General features: G+C 44.1%; 1 protein-coding gene across 3 annotated transcripts in view; it reads right to left on the reverse strand.

Moving 5' to 3' along the window:
• LOC130368017 (golgin subfamily A member 6-like protein 22) overlaps positions 1-22,547 on the reverse strand; it is a 56,136-nt gene that overhangs the window by 32,390 nt on the left and 1,199 nt on the right. For all 3 annotated transcript variants that reach the window (XM_056571190.1, XM_056571188.1, XM_056571189.1), the window contains exons 2-5: positions 19,319-19,464; positions 11,687-11,824; positions 9,600-11,190; positions 325-497 (exon numbers count right to left, since the gene is read on the reverse strand). In XM_056571190.1, coding sequence (XP_056427165.1) covers positions 325-497; positions 9,600-10,871 — 1,445 coding nt within the window. In that variant the 5' untranslated portion in view covers positions 10,872-11,190; positions 11,687-11,824; positions 19,319-19,464. The remainder of the gene's footprint in view (positions 1-324; positions 498-9,599; positions 11,191-11,686; positions 11,825-19,318; positions 19,465-22,547) is intronic.

Raw genomic sequence — 22,547 nt, forward strand, 5'->3', positions numbered from 1 at the left:
GTTCTACTTGGGTGTCCTTCAGGCCAAGGGATACGAAAGAGAAAATGACAATGTTACAGGGAGTGGGGACAGGCAGACAATGCTAAAGTGAATGTCCACTTTAATAGTGAATTATTAAGCAACAGATTTGTCACAGAGATACTTGTGACTGTCCCATCCAGACCTTTGGGAGACCAGTGAGACAGGATTGGTACAGCGTCAGCAGGGGATTGGTAAAGTATTACTTTTTTTTTTTTTGTTATTCATACCATTAAAAACTGTTAGTAAAAAAAATGTCATGGGGTTGTAATACATACATGTTGCTGACCTGATCAGCATTGTTACCTATATTCCTTAAAGGGCTCCATGAGATCCTCAGCACTGAGCTCTGAGGAGAAACCATAAACTTCAATAACGTGTCCAAACCTTCCACGATCCACCTGAACGTCTGAAAACTCTGAAAAATCCCCCCGAAGGGGTTGTATGTGGACGTCCTTTTCACAAACGTGAGAATTTATCTAGTGGAAGTAAACAGGAAAACAGCTGCAGTGAGCAGACATACGATGGTCGCTGTATGAATTATCCTCCTGAAGTATTCACTATTAACCATTAGGTGGCACCATCTAACCAAGGCTGTCACAGTATCGCTTACATCAGTGGTGCCCAAACCGCGGCCCTCCAGATGTTGCAAAACTACAACTCCCAGCATGCCCGGACAGCCGTTGGCTGTCCGGGCATGCAGGGAGTTGTAGTTTTGCAACATCTGGAGGGCCGCGGTTTGGAGACTACTGGCTTACATGCTACTTATATTAAAGAGTTACTGTTTTAAAGGGGTATTCCAGGGGAATTTTTTTGTCTTTTTATATCAACTGGCTCCAGAAAGTTAAACAGATTTGTAAATTACTTCTATTAAAAATATTTAATCCTTCCAGTAGTTAACTGCTGGAGTTGAGTTGTTCTTTTCTGTCTGACAACAGTGCTCTCTGCTGACCCCTCTGCTTGTCTCAGGAACTGTTCAGAGTAGGAGCAAATCCCCATAGCAAACCTCTAATGCTTCAGACAGTTCCTGAGACAGAGGTGTCAGCAGAGAGCACTGATGTCAGAAAGAAAAGAACAACTCAACTTCAGCAGCTGATAGCTACTGTAAGGATTAAGATTTTTTAATAGAAGCAATTTACAATTTACTGTTTAACTTTCTGGAGCCAGTTAAAAGTGGAGTTTTTCCTGGAATACTCCTTTAAAAGCATGTTTTAACATGTCAGAAGTGTCAAAGGTTGATGATCACACAGGGTCTCACTCCTGAGAACCACTGCAATAGTGAGTTATTGCCAGGGAAGCAGACAGCATTGTGCTTTGCTCCCCTCGGCTAAGAGATCCGCACATTTCTATAAACAAACTTCTATGCAGAGAAATTGACAGATCTCCCGGCCGATGAGCTGAGCACAATTCCACCCACTTCTCTGGCTGACAACTCACGATTTTATTACAAGGCAAGAGGCTCCTATTATAGTGCCATCCTTTCTTTACTAGCTCAGAATAGCAGCAAATAAACCATTAACAGAACAGTAGAAAAAAAGGCTTTCAGGTGGTAACAGGTATGCTATTAGGTAATTGCTCCACCAATCAGCATGTAGCACAGCTAATATAAGGTCCATGTGACACTGCAACTCCCTCTTTCTTTGCTGCTCAGTTCAGAAGATAAGTACTGTTTATTGTTATTACATTATATCACATTATCTGGTAGTTTCATTCAATTGATAGTGTTTGCAATCATCATTATTGTCTCCCCTATTGCAATAAGCATTTTCTATTCCCCAGGGGGGCACTTTTCCCGCTCAGTTTTCATCCCTCTCTATAAGCTTATTTACTGTTCCTTTTGAGATACTTCTATCCTTTAATAAGGAAAAAATTGGAAAGCGCTCAGCTTCTCCGTGCACGTGCAATCAGTCCTCCTTCACTGCCTCCAGACGGAAAAAAAATCCAGTAGTAGTCACAGCATCGGTAAAACATCAATTTAATAGAAATCCATTAAAAAGTCCACAGAATACAAAAGGTGCAAACCAGCATGATAGAGGTCGAAACCTCCCCCTCTGACGCGTTTCCACCCTACCGGGCCTTAATCATATATTGATAGACTTCTATACTTTAACTTACGTGTTCACACACTTTTCCCTGTACCACATACCTTACTGCTTCTATTACGTGTTACTGGGCAGATTTTTCACCGTCGCCGAAAATATCTTTCGCTTTCTATGTTGCTGGGCAGACTCCGTTCCTCGCTCCTGACGCGATGCCGTCAGGTCTCGCGAGACTTTGCTTCTCATCGCTGATATCTCACTCCTGTAGCGCTCTGGCTATTCAGAGCCTCGGAACTCCTGTCAGGCCGAGTTATTCTCCTCATACCCGTGCTGTCAGAAAATATTATTGCTTTTTCTCACTGTTTACATTATTAGTGTTACTTATTACTTTATATATATTTTTTTTATATATACACAGCAGTAATATTTTTTCTCCTCATTCTGCTGTCCACTAACTTTGAATAATAATGATAGATGAGGATACGGCTTTTCCCCCCTTCATGTTTTTCCTTCAGGGGATAAAGATTTTCATTATGCTTTGGATGAGCATATAAAAAAAATTTGTGGACGAATCTGTTAATCTAGCTGTACAGTCAGCTATGGGCTCCATTCAGGAATCAATTACCAAGTCAGTGGTTAAGGCAGTAGCACACACTGCCCCTTCTTACATAAAAAAGAAACCTCCAACTCCGTCTGACAATTTTTGGTCAGCGGAGGACTCCACCTCTGGCTTGGCTAAAGGATAAAAATTATCTGGCAAATGTTCTCAAAAGAGACATCATTGTAAAACCAATCCTCCTAAAAGCGGCAAAATGCCTAGAGGATCAGGTACATATGTCTGATGCGCCATTAAAAGGCAGCGTACATAAAGGTTTGCATGAAAAGCACCCCATACCCACGTCCCGCTAGAAGTTAATTATTAAGCGGGTTACCAAAGCCTCTCAGAGGTTAAAGCCAGATTCCTATAATACCACTTCTTCTAGTCAAGACTCCTCAGAGGAGTCTGAGATCCAGGCCGTTTCAGACTCAGAATATGAGGGCCTGGCTGACCAAGAGGACAGTTCTTAAATGGTCAATGAAAAATCAGGATCTGTTATACTAGATAGTAAGGATCTACCATTTTTTGACCCTGATAATATCAAACATCCCCGTTCTGGGGAGTGGGTTCCCCACCTCCAACACAAAACATTTTTGTGCGCTTGGCTCAGAAAACCCTTGGACAAATCCGCCAGAAATAAGATGAGGTCCGAGTGTCCCAGACCTACTTTAGCAAACAAAGTTTCCCTAACCCCTGAACTGGATCCTATCATAGCAAAGTATTTACAAAAATTGGGTAGTAACCCTAATAAAGGGATTGACCAATCATTTAAATTTTGTCAAGACAAATTTCTTGACCTGCTAGGATCCCTCTCAAAAATTGTTGACATGTCCGAAGAAGCTGCTGCTTCTGACCAACCTATTGATGTGGAGGTATTACGGGGTTGGGCTCAAAGAGCAGTCTGCTTCTTTGGTAGTATCAACTCAGCCTTTTGCAGTGTGAGACGTCGGGCTATACTTCTTAAGCTAGATCCCCAACCCATGCATCTGGCCAATACGGAGCCAGAGTCCCAATCTGAGGGTCTGCTGTTTGGCGATTCGTACATAAAAGAAATCTCCAAGTATTTAGGGCTGTTCTTGTCGCTGGACAAAGCGCAGAATCCCTTAAAAAAGTTTTTCTCACAAAATTTTTTGGTCAGCCCGGGAAAGGAAGGGGCCACTTCCCCGGCTGCCAAAACCAAGACAGACAACCTTACAGAGGTCCGTCCAACTCAGAAGCTACCAATGATCTACTTCATACCAAGCCACCCCCTTCATCCCATCAAGGGGCAGACCATGGAAAGCAAGAGGTCATCAAGGCATCCCAAGATTACGTCCTTCAGGTAAGTGTAACACACCCTGCTTCCCCCCCCCCCCCACCCCCAAGTTCCCTTAGGGGGAAGATTAAGATATTTTTCCCAGGAGTGGCGTATGATTACCTAAGACTCTTGGATTCTGAACACCATAGCAGGTTAGCAAATAGAGTTTTGGCAGACTCCGATTCAGGAACAACTTCCCCATCCCATATTTTTTTCCCAAGAAGATCTAGTAAATTCAGAGGTCTTGGATCTCCATACCAAAAGGAGCAATTTATCCAGTCCCTCTTCATTCTCAGGGTTTTCTCAGCAACCTCTTTTTGGTAAAAAAAAAAGAAGGATGGCGGTCACAGGTCTGTAATAAACCTGAGAGAATTAAAGGGGGTATTCCAGGATTTTTTTTATTTGACTATGCTACAGGGGCTGTAAAGTTAGTGTAGTTCATAAGATAGTGTCTGTACCTGTGTGTGACGTTTTCTCACAATTCTTCTGTGATTTTCACCCCACTATTTATTTAACAGCATACAAAATGAATGTTGTCTCGGATTTTTCCCAGCTTGCAATGCGGCCGAGACCTGACTCACTAGTCAGCTGATGACAGGGAGCCTGTCTGCTTCAATCGGTGGAGTGATCGCTTGGTGGGAGAGAGAGATCAACTGCAACTAATGCAACAGCTGTAGGCACCCTGATTGAAAACCACAGGTCTTTTGTTTCAATGGGTGGGGTGGCTGATGTGTGAGAGGGAGGAAAATGGAATTGTGCCCCAAGACAAGTGCAGATCCTTCCTAAGCATGTCCATTACTGTCTGCCAGGTACATACTAAAATAACCTTATGGTGGATAACCCCATTTAAATTATTTTGTGAAGTACCAACACTTCAAGATGGAAGGCATTCATCTCTTAAGAGATCTTTTGATCAAAGACGAATGGATGGTCAAGATTAGGGATGTCCCGATACCATTTTTTTTTAAGACCAAGTACGAGTACCGATACTTTAATTCTAGTACTTGCCGATACAAAGTAGGAGTACTTATATTTTAAAGGAAATCTGACACCAGGATGACCCGGTTTCTAGCGGTTTACTGTATGATATGTGGGTCCTGGTTGTGTAAAATGGAGGCGGCTGCTGTAGTATGAGCCAAGATTTCTCTCTTCTCCATTGGACAGAACAGAGCATATGCATTGGCGGCGAGACTGATGATCACATGGTGAGCAGCGGTAGAAACCGGGTCACCTGCACTGTCTGTCTACTTATAAATTCAAATTAGTGCAGGTGACTCTGCTGTAAGATTGCCTTTAATAGTAGGTAGTATCCCCCTGCAGTCATTAGCAGCAGCCCCGTGGCAGTCATTAGTAGCAGCCCCCCCTGTAGACCACATCCGCCCTTTAAACAGTGGGGCCCCCCTTTAGACAGCAGCAGGGCCCCCCCCTTTAGACAGCAGCAGGGCCCCCCCCCTTTAGACAGCAGCAGCCCCCCCCTTTAGACAGCAGCAGGGCCCCGCCCCTTTAGACAGCAGCAGGCCCCCCCCTTTAGACAGCAGCAGGGCCCCGCCCCTTTAGACAGCAGCAGGGCCCCGCCCCTTTAGACAGCAGCAGGGCGCCCCCCCCTTTAGACAGCAGCAGGGCGCCCCCCCTTTAGACAGCAGCAGGGCGCCCCCCCTTTAGACAGCAGCAGGGCCCTTCCCTTTAGACAGCAGCAGGCCCCCCCCTTTAGACAGCAGCAGGCCCCCCCCCTTTAGACAGCAGCAGGCCCCCCCCCCCCTTTAGACAGCAGCAGGGCCCCCCCTTTAGACAGCAGCAGGCCCCCCCCCTTTAGACAGCAGCAGGCCCCCCCTTTAGACAGCAGCAGGGCCCCCCCAAGCTTAGACATTAGTAGCAGCCCCCTCTTTGCAGGCAGCTAACCTCCTCGGGTCGGGTGCTGCCGCTCTGCTGCCTCCGGTCCACATCGTGTCGTCCTATGGAGGAGCATGTGACATACACGTCACTGCTTCCTGCGTAGCGTTACGCTGGGCTCATGGGAAGAGGCGGCATGATGTGTGTGTCACATGCTCCTCCAAGAAACACTATGATGCGGACGGGAGGATGGAAGAATGGGGCAGCAGAGCGGCACCAGGTATTGGGCATGGTATCGGGGACATTAAAGGAGTCCCCGATATCGGGACATCCCTAGTCAAGATAGACCTAAAAGATGCCTACTTGACAGTATCTGTGCATCATTCACATCAACCATACCTTTAATTCATATGGGAAGGCCAGAAATGGCAATTTCAAAAAGTCTACCATTCGGTCTATCATCAGCCCCTTGGTGCATTACAAAGCTATTAAAACCAGTGGTGGCAACTTTAAGAAGCAGAGGAGTACATCTCAATTTATCTGGACGACATCCTCATTATGACTCAGTTCCTTTGCCTGATCAAACTACATGCATAGATGCATCTAATCAATGCCAAGAAGTCTGTCATAACCCCTTCAAAGGAGTTAGAATTCTTCGGTTTTTCAATAAACACCCACTCAGCCCTCTTGAGTCTTTCGAACAGGAAGTTATCATTAATCTGGAAAGAGATCCGGTTGATTCTGAACAAGGAACTTATATCCCTTAGGAGCATAGCCCGAGTAGTAGGACTTCTCTTGGCCTCTATCCAGGCAATATTCCCAGCACCTCTCCATTACAGAGCCATACAACATCTCAAGGCTCAACACCTGAGAGAGGGCTTGGCATACTCCGACGAAGTGGCTTTAAATCCAGATACCAAAGAAGAACTCTTGTGGTGGTTACACCACATTCAAGAATGGAATGGGAAGGCTCTCTTCAATTCCATTCCAGACCTTATATTGGAGTCGGACGCCAGTCGCCTTGGTTAGGGCGCCCGTTGCAGTCACTTATCCACGGGAGGCAAATGGTCAGCAGAGGAAACTTCCATGCACATCAATTGCTTGGAACTTCTAGAGGTTTCTTTGCTCTCAAAAGTTTTGCGAGAGACAAATCTCATTGTTGTATCCTCCTGAGGATGGACAACATCTCAACGGTACAATACATAAATCGTCTCGGAGGTACGAAGTCAAAACTCTTGGCAAACATTGCCAAAGAGCTTTGGCACTTTTGTCTAGACAGGAACATCGTCTTCAAGGCAGAGTATCTTCTGGGACTTTCCAATACCGTTGCAGATTGGAACTCCCGCTACCTAGTCGACAACAGCGATTGGAAACTCAATCATCAACTCTTCCTTCAATTCAACTCATTATGGGGTCCATTTGCCATAGATTTCTTCTCTTCTCTCTTAAATTGCCAGATTCCTCAATTCTTCTGCTGGCGACCCGATCCCAAGGCTCTAGGGGTGGATGCTTTCCTTCAATTCTGGCCTCCCTCGACCTATACGCCTTTCCCCCTGTCGCTCTCATTCCGAGAGTTCTTCTTCAAAATGTTAACTCATCAGTCGACTCTTGTCATTATAACCCCATGGTGGCTACCCAATCATAGTTTCCCCAGATTCTGGGGATGGCAGTTGATTTTCCTCGTATCCTTCCTCATTACCAGGGAATTCTGCAGGACCCAGCAGGGAATCCTCATCCTTTCATAATATCAGAGCTTCTATCTCTGGTAGTATGGTTGATCTCCAGACAACAACCATTGATTCAGAATTTTCACAGGCTACTAGAAATATCCTTTCTGAAGCCTGGGCTCCAGGCACCAGATCGGCTTACAGATCAGCCTGGAGACTTTGGTTTCATTGGTGCATGCAACGGTATTTGGATCACTTACATGCCTCTATCGCCAACATCATGAACTTCCTTTCTTCTTCATTGGAGGCTGGTAGGGCCTACCGCACTATCAACGTCTATTGTTCCGCCATCTCCTTTTATCACCCTCCGATAGACTCCACTCCCATTGGCCAACATCCTCCAATTCGTAAAATAATGAAAAGGTATTAAGTTCAAAAGACCTCCTTGCCCCAGATATTCTACATGGGATGTTACCCTAATATTTAATTTATTCAAATCCTGGGAAGATAATGATCTCTTCTCTCTTACAATTTGTCTTTCAAAGACTGTACTTTGTCTCATGTCAATAAAAAGGATATCTGATGTTCGAGCATTAGACATATCCCACAGAACTTTTTCCCCTCAAGGTGTACATTTTACCATACCCAAACGTACTAAGACTAATCTTCATTCGGTCTTTTATCCGGCCTTTCCTCATCACGAAAAACGATGCATAGTTTGTTGCCTCAAAGCTTAAGAATCAAAATCTTCTCCTTTCAGACACAGCAATTCATCCCAATTACTTATATCGTATTGTAGACTTTTTCTTTCCGTCTCCTCTTCTACTTTAGATAGATGGGTCAAAAACCATTATGCATTAAGCCGGTATCGATACTTCTCAATTTGGCGCCCACTCTACCAGGGGAGCCATGTCCACAAAAGTTTTTCAGGCTGGCGGCTCCTTGTCCGATATTCTTAAAACAGCTGATTGGTCTTCGGAATACACTTTCAAGACCTTTTATTTTCACCTAGAATCAGAATCTCATGTATCTGGCAGAGTTCTCTAATTGTGTTATTGCATGTCTCACCCACGTTTATAATAAAGCTTTAAACTGGCACTATAATAGAAGTCTCTTGCCTTGTAATAAAATTTGGGATTTTCCTAGTTTTCATGAAGGAAAATATGGATTTTATTAAAGACAAGAGGTGAGTATTATCACACCCTACAAGACCCACCCTATCAATAAGGCTGATTCAGCTTCATAGATTCTACATCGTTGGATCTCGTCCCCTACCTGCTCCTGGCTCCTTCCGGACCATACTTCAGTTGAATCAGCTCCTTGCCTGACGTGTTCTCAGAGACGCCTTTTCCTATGGTTACTGTTCTGGTTGTCTTTGTTTGTTCTACTTACCTTCAATCAACTTTACACCAAAGAAAGAGGGAGTTACAGTGTCACATGGACCTTATATTACCTGTGCTACATGCTGATTGGTGGAACCATTATCTAATAGCATACCTGTTACCACCTGAAAGCCTTTTTTTCTACTGTTCTGTTAACTGTTTATTTGCTGTTATTCTGAGCCAGTAAAGAAAGAATGGCACTATAATACTCACCTCTTGTCTTTAATAAAATCCATATTTTCCTTCATGAAAACTAGGAAAATCTCAAATTACAGCGGGTCTCACGAGTTGTTTTTAATGACACTTTAATACGTATTCCCTTCTTATAAAGTGATAGCATATGACAAGGATATGCCGCCACTTTATAAGAGGTAAAGGATTCAATTATTGGGTCTCCCATGGTCAAGAGGATGAAGAGGCGACACTGCTGTGTTTCAGCTGAATCACTTGAACATATGCATGTTTTTTTTTACCTAAACTCAATCATATTCATGGTTAGGGGTTTAATTTATGAAACAAGCCATTCAGGATATTAAATCCTACTAGAGCTTCTGATATGACGGAACACGATTTAGTCTATGGTTCATGTTACTTAAATGCCATGTCTGGCTACACAGTGCCCTCAGAGGTCTATCTGTATGCCTTTCGATATAATGCATTACTCTGCATATCAAGCTTATTTTGATTTATCCTCCTATTTTAGCACTTGTTTCATGCAACTTCACATGACTCAATACTCCCACAATAGGTAAAGTGTTCCCTATTCACCTCTGTCAAGAGCTGCTCCATTATCTTCTGCTGCTCTTCATCGCTCTGTGCTGTCTGGATAAGCTTGGTTCCTTGATTAGAGCTTTTTGCAGTTGTTTCCTTTTGTACAGTTTGGTCATTTTCTGATTCTACATCACTTCTGGATGACGGAGGTTCAATCTCTGCCTCGTTCAGGGGCCGCACTCTGTTCTCTGTCTCCTCTTGAGCATACACTCTACTATGGGCCTTCTCCTCAACCTCCACCTTCTCTTGCTGAACCATCATTGCCTGTTCTGCTTGTTTGTCAACCTTCTCTTCCTGAACCATCATTGCCTGTTCTGCTTGCTTCTCAACCCTCTCTTCCTGAACCATCACTGCCTGTTCTGCTTGCTTAACCTTCTCTTCCTGAACCATCACTGCCTGTTCTGCTTGCTTAACCTTCTCTTCCTGAACCATCACTGTCTGCTCTGCTTGCTTCTCAAACATCTCTTCCTGATCCATCACTGCCTGTTCTGCTTGTTTAACCTTCTCTTCCTGAACCATCACTGCCTGTTCTGCTTGCTTATCCTTTTCTTCTTGAACCATCACTGCCTCCTCTGCTTGCTTCTCTACCTTCTCTTCCTGAACCACCACTGTAAGCTCTGCTTGCTTCTCAACCTCCACTTTCTTTTCCTGAACCATCACTGCCTGCTCTGCTTGCTGCTCAACCTCTGCCTTCTCTTCATGAACCACCACAGCCATCTCTGCTTGCTTCTGAACCTTTATCTCTTTGTCACGAACCTCACCTGCCATCTCTGCCTGCTCTTGTCCCTCTACTGGTATATTTACCTTCTTTTTGGGCTCAAATGACATCCCTGCTTCTTCTTGAGCCTCAGCCACTATTCCTGGCTCCTCATAAGCCATCATCCTTTTCCCATTTTCCTCCTGATCCACCACTTTCAGCTCATGCAAATGCTCAGTCAATATACTTGTCTCAAATTCCTCTTCCACCCTTTCTGAACTTTCTGCTGGTCTCCCATCACTGCCTGCAGTCTTCTCAGATACCACTTCATCTACTGATTTTATTGCTGTCTTTTCCACACCATCTTGTCCCATATCCACACTATTTGGTCCCTTGTCCTGCGCTGCTCTTCTTTTCTCACCTGCATAGTCATTACATTTTTGGAATGCTGCAAAGTTCTCTACTCTATCATCACCCCTGCTCTCAATGATTCCAGATGTTTTCTTTTGGCTTTCTGCTTCATGGTGAACCTCTTCTTGTCCCTCAGATATTTCTTTCTGGCATGGTGTCATCTCTGCCTCCACAATTTTAGGTCTCTGCAGAGCCTCTGCATTTCCATTGTCCAAATACTGCTGATAGTCTAGTGGCCTCCTATTTCTCTCCTCTGGATTGTCCTTAACATAACTCCTCCATTGTCCTTCTCTGTCTCTTGGCCAGGGCTTTTCTCTGCCTCCATAAAATTCTCTGTCTGGTCTCCTATCCTTTCGCTGCCTCCAGTTTTGTCTTCCTCTGCCTGACTCCCAGTTTTTGTTGTGTGAGGGTGCACTCCAAAAACGCCCACGATTTTGATCATGAGAACTGGTTTTGGATTCTCCATCTTCATCGGGTAACCTGCAGTGAGTGGAAAGAGATTATCTACAAGGTAACATGCTATAATAATACAAATAAAAAAGAAACTACATATCTATGTATAAAAAAATGATATGCATCATAATCCATAATAGAGAAAAGCCATGTTCTGAGTGCAGAACATAAAACATATTAGTGACCAATATGCGTTTTAATATTGACATACACATATACTATCTTGCCATTACTTCAGCTGGTGACTGATGTAGTACCTAAAACAAAAAGGTCCCAGGTGCCTCTGCTTAAACAAAGCGGCAGTCATGTATTATTGCCACTCCAAAATATATGAAATTGCAGAAGATGGCTGAGCTAACCTCACTCTATTCAGAAGGGGGGACTAGTGACCCCTACATTTGTGATCAGTGGGAACCCCCCTATCGCTCAGTTGTCATCTCGGGATAACCCTTGTAAGACAATCAGAAGAGTGTGCGAGAAGGACCTAAAAAGAGTCATGAAACACTAGAAAATACTTTCTCACCTGATGCCAGCATGACAGATGACAGTACGGCGCTGCCATCCCTCGCCTACCGAAAAGCTACTTAATGTATTATAAGACTCTGTGAGCCGGTGGATCAGATATCGGAGGCGGCTGGAGACCGCTGGGAACAACAGGACTCTACAAAGGGAAAAAACAAAAGAGATGAGGCATATTAACCCAAATAATAAAAGAAAAGCTATGCTGCTTACATCCAAGCCAATATGGAACACTAATGAACTCCCTATAAATGAAAAAGGGAAGAAATAACAGACCGAACCACATCTGACTATAATGTTTTATTAAGTTGCATAGTCATTTGCCTAAGCTTCAGAAAGGTATTTTAAGAAAATACAACATGCTCCCTCTTCCCTGCCATCAGCTATGGGGGGGACAGTCTGAAGTCCCTCCCCCCCAAATAACACCAATCCTATTGATGGGTTTGAACAACGTTTCTTGCAAAGTGTACGGTCATGATTAAATCTCTTCACTAAAGCACAGCTTGAACATTAAAGGGGTATTTCCATCTGGCAGATTAACCCTCTCTCTGATTTAGCTGTCACATCACACTGCAGGATTATTGTGGATAGGACTGGGGTTAAAAGCAGGTTGTCCGCTTCGGTTCTTTTATGTCTGACAGCTTCCAAGCTAACGTACTATGCCTGTAGCAGTCAGACATGATGAATGTGCTGAGAAAAGCCAAGCAGGGTGAGCAGAAAGCCTGTGCGCACTCAGGAGCTCCTGACCACTCTACACAGTGATAGATGTATACAATCGAGTACACTGCTATGCCATGGCAGTAGTACCTGTCACACTGAAGAGCTCAGTAACTATTTGTGGCTTTGTTAAAGGACGCCACCTTTGCCACAAACTAGTTCATTAGATTCTTGATCATGCTAGATGTACCTGTGTCATTTATTTTTGTAAAGTGAAGATATCCTGACAGTACAAAGCAAGATATAAAAACTACAGCTTGGAAGTTTATGCACTTGTAATACCTTAATGTGAACATTAGGGGGGGATCAAACACTGCACTAAACTGTAAGATGCTTTTGTGTGGTTGAGACTCAAAGAACAGAGCCTCACATTTTCTAAAACGGTCGTCTTCGACTATATATATATATATATATATATACACACACATATATTATATTATATATATATACATACATACACACACACACATATATACATACACACTTCGACTAGTGTATAGGAATGTGCCAGATTTATTAAAATGTATCAGACTGTTAGTTAAATGTTTTATATTCTTAGGTTGTTTAGTCAAAGTTTAGACCAAGCTTAAAAGGGTACTCCAGTGGAAAACTTTTTTTTTTTTTTTTTTTTTAAATCAACTGGTGCCAGAAAGTTAAACAGATTTGTAAATGACTTCTATTAAACAATCTTAATCCTTCCAGTACTTATTAGCTGCAGAATACTACAGAGGAAATGCTTTTCTTTTTGGTACACAGTGCTCTCTGCTGACATCTGTCCATTTTAGGAACTGTCCAGAGCAGCATATGTTTGCTATGGGGATTTTCTCCTACTCTGGACAGTTCTTAAAATGGACAGAGATGTCAGCAGAGAGCACTGTGGACATGATGTCAGCAGAGAGCTCTGTATTCCAAAAAGAAAATTTCTTCTGTAGTATTCAGCAGCTAAAAAGTACTGGAAGGATTAAGATTTTTTAATAGAAGTAATTTACAAGTCTCGAAAGAAGGTAGGTGTTACGCCGAGCGCTCCGGGTCCCTGCTCCTCCCCGGAGCGCTCACGGCGTTCTCCCCTCTGCAGCGCCCCGGTCAGACCCGATGACCGGGAGCGCTGCACTGTCACTGCCGGCGGGGTTGCGATCTTAAGACAAAGGGTGTATTCCCGAAACGCGTCCACGTTTACCTGTAATTGTTGTCTGTTGGCTGAATCCCGCTTGCACGCGGTCTTATGAGGATCCGAATAAAGCAGAGTTTTACATCGTTACCACTGGCTACCTACCTTCTTTCGATTGCTTATGCTGGAGCATATAGCTGTGTTGGGTGTCCTGAGAGCTGACCATTTCTGTCTTGTAATTTACAAATCTGTTTAACTCTCTGGCACCAGTCGATTAACCTCTTAAGGACGCAGGGCGTATCCATACGCCCTGCATCCCGAGTCCTTAAGGACGCAGGGCGTATCCATACGCCCGTGGGAATTCCGGTCCCCACCGCTAGTCCAGCGATCTGCGGCGATTCCGGGTCAATCGGGTCTCCAGTGACCCGGTGACCCGGAATTACTGGCTGTTCGGGGCCGTCTCTGACGGCCCCGAACAGCCAGAGCCTGCAGGGGTGAGGTGGCACTGGTGCCACCTCACGATCGCCCTGATTCGTCGGCCGGATTACCGGCCGACCAATCAGGGCGCCTGCTGCGGGTGTCACTCCCGCACCCGCTCCGCCCCTCTTCCGGAGGGCGTGAGCGGGTGCGGGAAGACGACCCCGGGTGCTGGGGACCCCGATCCCCGGCGTAAATGTTGGGATCGGGGCCCCAGGAGCGACGGCGGCGGCGAGGGACAGTCCTGTGATGAAGCAGCAGCAGCAGCAGGAGGTGAGTTACAGCCTCCTGCTGTTGCTTAGCAACAGCTCCCAGCATGCAAAAAGGGCATGCTGGGAGCTGTAGTTATGCAACAGCAGGAGGCAGACCACCACAACTCCCAGCATTCCCTTATGGGCATGCTGGGACTTATGGTTTTGCAACAGCTGGAGGCACATTTTTTCTATGGAAAAGTGTACCTTCAGCTGTTGTATAACTACAACTCCCAGCTTGCACAAACAGCTAAAGTGCATGCTGGGAGTTGTAGTGGTGCATCTGCTGGTTGCATAACTACAACTCCCAGCATGCCCGTTGGCTGTCTGTGACTGCTGAGAGTTGTAGTTTTGCAACAGCTGAAGGCACACTGGTTGTGAAACTTAGTTTTTTTTTTTTACCTAACTCAGTGTTTCACGACCGGTGTGCCTCCAGCTGTTGCAAACTACAACTCCCAGCAGTCACCTTACACCATGCACCGTACATGCTGGGAGTTGTAGTTTTGCAACAGCTGGAGGCACACTGGTTTTGAAACACTGAGTAAGGTCACAAATTCCGTGATACATAACCAGTGTGCCTACAGCTGTTGCAAAACTAAAACTCTCAGCATGTACAGTCTGTCAGCGCATGCTGGGAGTTGTAGTTTTGCAACAGCTGGATGTCCCCCCCAATGTGAATGTACAGGGTACACTCACATGGGCGGAGGCTTACAGTAAGTATCGGGCTGCAAGTTTGAGCTGCAGCAAATTTTCTGCAACAGCTCAAACTGCCAGCGAGAAACTACTGTGAACCCCCGCCCGTGCGACTGTACCCTAAAAACACTACACTACACTACCACAAAAAATAAAATAAAAAGTAAAAAAACACTACATATACACATACCCCTACACAGCCCCCCTCCCCAATAAAAATGAAAAACGTCTGGTACGCCACAGTTTCCAAAACGGAGCCTCCAGCTGTTGCAAAACAACAACTCCCAGTATTGTCGGACAGCCGTTGACTGTCCAGGCATGCTGGGAGTTTTGCAACAGCTGGAGGCACCCTGTTTGGGAATCACTGGCGTAGAATACCCCTATGTCCATCCCTATGCAAATCCCTAATTTAGGCCTCAAATGCGCATGGCCCTCTCACTTTGGAGCCCTGTCGTATTTCAAGGCAACAGTTAAGGGTCACATATGGGGTATCGCCGTACTCGGGAGAAATTGGGCTTCAAATTTTGGGGGGTATTTTCTGCTTTTACCCTTTTTAAAAATGTAAAGTTTTTGGGAAAAGAAGCATTTTAGGTACATTTTTTTTTTTTTTACATATGCAATAGTCGTGAAACGCCTGTGGGGTATTAAGGTTCACTTAACCCCTTGTTACATTCCCCAAGGGCTCTAGTTTCCAAAATGGTATGCCATGTGGGCTTTTTTTGCGGTCCTGGCACCATATGGGCTTCCTAAATGCGGCATGCCCCCAGAGCAAAATTTGCTTTCAAAAAGCCAAATGTGACTCCTTCTCTTCTGAGACCTGTAGTGCGCCAGCAGAGCACTTTTCACCCGCATATGGGGTGTTTTCTGAATCGGGAGAAATTGGGCTTCAAATTTTGGGGGGTATTTTCTGCTTTAACCCTTTGTATAAATGTAAATTTTTTGGGAAACCAAGCATTTTAGGTAAATTTTTTTATTTTTTTTTTACATATGCAAAAGTCGTGAAACACCTGTAGGGTATTAAGGTTCACTTTACCCCTTGTTACGTTCCCTGAGGGGTCTAGTTTCCAAAATGGTATGCCATGTGGGGTTTTTTGCTGTCCTGGCACCATAGGGGCTTCCTAAATGCGGCATGCCCCCAGAGCAAAATTTCCTTCAAAAAAGCCAAATGTGACTCCTCCTCTTCTGAGACCTGTAGTGCGCCAGCAGAGCATTTTTCACCCCCATATGGGGTGTTTTCTGAATCGGGAGAAATTGGGCTTCAAATTTTGGGGGGTATTTTCTGCTATTACCCTTTTTAAAAATGTAAAACTTTAGGGAAACCAAGCATTTTAGGTAAAAAAATTTTTTTTTTTTTTTTTTACATATGCAAAAGTCGTGAATCACCTGTGGGGTATTAAGGTTCACATTACCCCTTGTTACGTTCCCCGAGGGGTCTAGTTTCCAAAATGGTATGCCATGTGGTTTTTTTTGCTGTTCTGGCACCATAGGGGCTTCCTAAAGGTGACATGCCCCCCAAAAACCATTTGACGCTCCTTCCCTTCTGAGCCCTCTACTGCGCCCGCCGAACACTTTACATAGACATATGAGGTATGTGCTTACTCGAGAGAAATTGGGTTTCAAATACAAGTAAAAATTTTCTCCTTTTTACCCCTTGCAAAAATTCAAAAATTGGGTCTACAAGAACATGCGAGTGTAAAAAATGAAGATTGTGAATTTTCTCCTTCACTTTGCTGCTATTCCTGTGAAACCCGTAAAGGGTTAAAACGCTTACTGAATGTCATTTTGAATACTTTCGGGGGTGCAGTTTTTATAATGGGGTCATTTATGGGGTATTTCTAATATGAAGACCCTTCAAATCCACTTCAAACCTGAACTGGTCCCTGAAAAAAAGAGTTTCAAAATTTTGTGAAAAATTGGAAAATTGCTGCGGAACTTTGAAGCCCTCTGGTGTCTTCCAAAAGTAAAAACACGTCAATTTTATGATGCAAATATAAAGTAGACATATGTATGTGAATAAAAAAAAAATTATTTGGAATATCCATTTTCCTTACAAGCAGAGAGCTTCAAAGTTAGAAAAATGCTAAATTTTAAAATTTTTCATCAAATTTGGGGATTTTTCACCAAGAAAGAATGCAAGTTACCAAAAAATGTTACCACTACGTTAAAGTAGAATATGTCACCAAAAAACAATCTCGGAATCAGAATGATAACTAAAAGCATTCCAGAGTTATTAATGTTTAAAGTGACAGTGGTCAGATTTGCAAAAAATGGCCGAGTCCTTAAGGTGAAAAAGGGCTCCTTAAGGGGTTAAAGAAGAAAAAAAATAAAAATAAAAAGTTTTCCACCGGAGTACCCCTTTAACTCCTAGAGGTCACAGGGTGAAAATGTAAGCAGGATCTACGTACTCGGGCTGCTATTAATCCTGAGCAAAGCATATCATAGGAAAATCCACAGCACGATTGCAATGAGTGAAGATGGTGGCCGGAAATCCCCTCACCTACTCTGTAAGAAAGAAAGGTAGAAGGCGTTCCGTGTGTAGAACATCAGGATCAGATAGAGGGGGATGGGAACCATCCACAGCCATAAAGTGACTGAAGATACAGGAATCAACCTGGCGCTGAATGAGTAAGTGCAAAGGAGTAGCAGGTGTAAAAGCCAGGTAGGTTTATTCAGCAAAGATGCAACGCGTTTCGCTGCGCATGCGCAGCGAAACACATTGCATCTTTGCTGAATAAACCTACCTGGCTTTTACACCTGCTACTCCACTGCATTTATTCGTCCAGCGCCGTATTGATTCCTGTATCTTCAGTCACTTTATTGCTCCCTTACTCTGTGTCACTGTTGCGGGATCCACTTGTATGGTCTGCCGTTTAGCAGTAGATCGCAGATGTTACTGATCAGTGATATGCCATAGCATTCCAGTCATCACAATTTTTAGTCCTCTATTACCTGGTGGAGCATCTGTGCATAAATTCTGTAGTATGAATGATTCCTTTGGGTATAAAGTAACTGGTACCTAACCGGGAGCCAATGGTGGTTGCCAAACTTTTAACAATTGCCTTCATTTCTCAGTCAAATGTCAAGGAAGCAAGGCTGAGCTACTCAAGTGCCACAGGCTGGCATGTCTCCTCACTTACCCTCACCTTCCACTAGACTGCTGTTTGTTTGTTTTTTCGAACAGGGTACCTCAGGACCCAATATTCTAATGATCATTGGAGGTCCAGCCATAGGACTCCTTACCTCAGAATGGGTATTCTGTGTCAATGCCTTAGCCTAAAAAATAAAATGATTTCTAAAAGAGTTAAGTCTGAGCCTGTGAGTAAAACCTTAAAAGAGCACTCTGGGATATAACATTTTTTTTCCTCCTACTTGCCCAGAATGCTGGCACTTACAAAAACAAGTTGGACTTGCCTCCTGCAGCTTCCCCTGCTTTTTGTGCACAGCTCGTCATATTACGGCTGCCAGCAATGTCCGGCTTGGCCAGTGATAGGCCGAGTTGCAGTGTGATGTATTGAGCCTTAGCAGAAGGATGAAGACTGGAGATGGGACTTAAGACATCACACTAACACTCAGCCTATCACTGGCCAAGGTGGGACATCGCTACGGCCGGCAATAAGCTGAGAAACAAGTTGCCCACAAGCGTTATGAAAGAGGATCACTGAAGAGGACCGGAGGTAAGTCCAGTTTGATATTTTAAATTCTGGCATTCTGGGCAAGTTGAATCCCTGAGAGCCCCTTTAAAAGGGGTTCTCCACTGCTCAGCGTTTGGAACAAACTGTTCTGAAAGCTGGAGCCGGGAGCTCGTGACATCATAGCCCCGCCCCATCATGCCGTCACTCCCCGCCCCCTCAATGCAAGTCTATGGGAGGGGTGTGACAGCCGTCACACCCCCTCCCATAAACTTGCATTGAGGGGGCGGGGAGTGACGGCATGAGGGGGCGGGGCTATGACATCACGAGCTCCCGGCTCCAGCGTTCAGAACAGTTTGTTGCAAACGTTGAGCAGCGGAGTACCCCTTTAAGGCCCTATTTACCAGGAGTTACTATAAGGTGAATGTGATTAAATAAAATAAATGCAGTAACGTGTAATGAATGCGATTTGGATAATAAACCTGCAGGAAATTAATTCCCCACTTTCATTGTAACCACTATCCTGGAAAAGGTTGCAGAGGCTGTCACGGAATCATGGAGGTCCGATCACATTCTGTAGCCAAAAGCTGTCCGGGTATGCTGGGAGATGTAGTTTATCAACAGCTGGAGGCACCCTGGTTGGAGATCAATGTCCTATGACATTGCACACATCAGATGACCAGATTCTTGATTTCTCTCGTGTAATAACGCTGTGTCTTTTACACCTAACAATCCGATATATGTCTATACAATGTACTCACGCTTTCTGGTTCCCCTGTTGTGAGAAGTGGTCTAGTTCTGCAGATACAAGCGTGTAAAATTCATCCTCCTTTTCAGAAAGGTAGACCCCATCAATGCACGGTGGATCCAGCGCGACAGAGGGTCAAGACCACAAGATAACACAAATCTGAGGAAAAACAAACAAAATATCAGGTAAGAAGAATCTCTCTCTTGGACAATGAGCTGATTACTTCTTGCAATATATATAGTATAAGGGAATGCTTACCAACCAGAGTGCCCCTAGCTGTTGCAAAACTACAATTCTCAGCATGCCTGGACAGCCTTTGGCTGGCCAGACCTGCTGGGAGTTGTAGTTTTGCAACACTGGTTGAAAAACACTGGTTCAAGGCATAAGGTGTTAAAGCAGCCAGGGATGTGGAATTCCTATCACCCGACGCCCAGGACATGCAGTTCCGGGCACCGGGCAGGTGAATTTTTCCAGCCCTTAGCCCGGCTTCGCAACAGGGCCGGACCTGACAAGTGCGGCGGTGCTCAGCAGTCTGTATGGAGCAGGCTCCCGACTCATGTCCCTGCATACTCTGCAGCCCGCGGCTGATTTCAGTAGCCAGGGGCCACCGCTAATAGTCAGCATGCAGCGATCCGCCGAGGCTGGCTATTAACCCTTTAGATTGCCGCTGACAGCAGCGTCTAAAGGGACATATGAATGCTCTGTTCAGGGCTGTGGAGTCGGAGTCGGACGAAATTTTGGGTACCTGGAGTCGGAGTCGGCAAACAATAAACCAACTCCAACTCCTACTAAATTTAGATTGGAATAAAAAAAAAAAAAAAAAAAAAGCAAGTTTAAATGTCCCAATTCACAAAAAGTTATAATTAATGACTTCTCTACTTTAAGAATAAAGACCAATGCATGCAGTGCCTCACGTAACCGCAAAACGAACACGTTAAGTGACCGTGAAGAAGCATGCTTTTCATGTGCTTCACTATATGGCACGCAACGCACAATTAGAAGCGGTAATACTTATACTTTCCATAGTGTTGTGTTCTGCTGTTACAGGGAACCCAAGGGTAACCTAGCCTCTCACTGATAAGGGGTTAAGGAAATATGTTTTTGCAGGACTAGAGACACTTGTATAAGTGAAGGGAATGGAGGGTCAATAGTTCAAGACTGAAGCTGTAAACCATTGGAAAAACTGCTGCCATTCAGCTAAGGCTATAAAAACTTTTAAACTCAATTGTTAGCTTAAAGGGGTACTGCGCACCTAGACATTTTATCCCCTATCCAAAGGATAGGAGATAAGATGTCAGATCGCCGGGGTCCCGCTGCTGGGGACCCCCGGGATTGCCGCTGAGGCACCGCGCTATCATTACTGCACAGAGCGAGTTCGCTCTGTGCGTAATGAAGGGCGATACAGGGGTTGGAGCACCGCTACGTCATGGCTCTGCCCCTCGTGATGCCACGGCCAGCCCCCTCAATACAAGTCTATGGGAGGGGGCGTGGCGGTCTTCACGCCTCCTGCCATAGACTTGCATTAAGGGGGCGGGCCGTGATGTCACGAGGGGCGGAGCTATGACATTACGCTGCTCCGTCCACTGTATCGCTCTGTATCCATCCACCGAACTCGCTCTGTGTAGTAATGAAAGCGCGGTGCCGCAGCGGCGATCCCGGGTCTCGCCAGCAGCGGGACCCCGGGGCTAAGATGTCTAGGGGCGGAATACCCCTTTAAACTTTAACCATGACTATGGGATTCTACTAGGGAAATCAGGTTTTATAATAAATGCCCCTTCCTTGATCCTCCCACTGCCCTATCTTCAGCAGCAGATCAGCACACAAACTGTTCAATACAGTAGACTGTTGGCTTCCCAGCCAGTAGTCCTGTGGTAGTGACAGGTATGTTAGCTTTCTTTCCTTCAAGGAATGTATAAAATACATTCGCAGTTGTTCGGAATTGGAAGTACAGAAAACTCCGGAGTCGGAACATTTATCTACCGACTCCACAGCCCTTGTCTGTTCCCTGGTGTCTGTGGCTCTGTCATTGATAGATCCTGGCTGGACCAGGCTCTATCAATGCATCGCAGAGCACACAGATCAATGGAGTTCAATAGAACTCTATTGATCTGTATGAGGAATCTAATGATTCCTCCTAAAAATCTAATAAAGGGTAAAAAAAAAAAAAAAGTTTTAATAAAAGTTTAAAAGACACACCTTAACCCCTTCCATGTTAAAAGTTCAAATCACCCCCTTTTCTTATATAAAAACATGTAAACATACAAATAAACATATTTAGTATCGCTGCGTGCGTAATTGTACGAACTATTAAAATATAACATTATGTATCCTGTACGGTAAATGGCGTAAATGTAAAAAAAAATAATAATAAATTAGAGACCACAGAATTGCAATTTTTATAATATCCCAGAAAAAAAAAAGTTAAAAAGCAATTTAAAACTCAGATCAATACCAAAATGGTACCGATAGAAAAAACAGATTATGGCGCAAAAAATGAGCCCTCATACAGCCTGGTATGCGGAAATTATTATTATTATTTTTTTAACGCTACAGGGGTCAAAAATGGCTATTACAAAAATTTCGAAAAAGTTCAGAATTTTTTTTTAATTAGTAAAACATGACGGAAACTATACAAATCTAGTATCGCTGTAATCAGGAGCTCTAAAGTATCAAAACAACATGTTATCTCAACCACAAGGTAAATGGCGTAGAAAAGAAAACCACCAAATCTGCTAAATTCTCTTTTACTATTTCAATTTCACTTCACCAATTATATATCTATATTTTTGGTTCGGAGAATATGTTATTGAAAAATTAAAAGGTATCATTATAGTAGGTAGTTATGGCTATTATAGGGCGAAAAGGAGGAAAAAATTAGAGTGTAAAAGCGAAAAATTTAATTGGTCCGGACAAGTGGATCGTCATGAGGGACAAGTAGATTTTGCTCCGTTTTAATCCCGTGGACAAGTAGGTTTTTATTAAACTTTCACACCCCTGGTTATTCCCTCACTTTATGAACGTAAGTGACAACCAAAGAGGAGAAACTGCTCTATATAGGTAATGAATGATATTTAGAGAAATTAAATAGGTTGATGAGAGGGAAAGGATGGGCTATGGGTTTAATTCCCCGGAGTACCCATTTAAAGCACAAGTACCAAGTTTCAGGCTTGATCAGTCTTAGAGGGGTATTCCGGCGGAAATTATTATTATTATTATTATTTTTTTTAATCCACTGGTGCCAG

This window comes from Hyla sarda, chromosome 4, assembly GCF_029499605.1.
Source record: "Hyla sarda isolate aHylSar1 chromosome 4, aHylSar1.hap1, whole genome shotgun sequence".
Lineage (NCBI taxonomy): Eukaryota > Metazoa > Chordata > Amphibia > Anura > Hylidae > Hyla > Hyla sarda.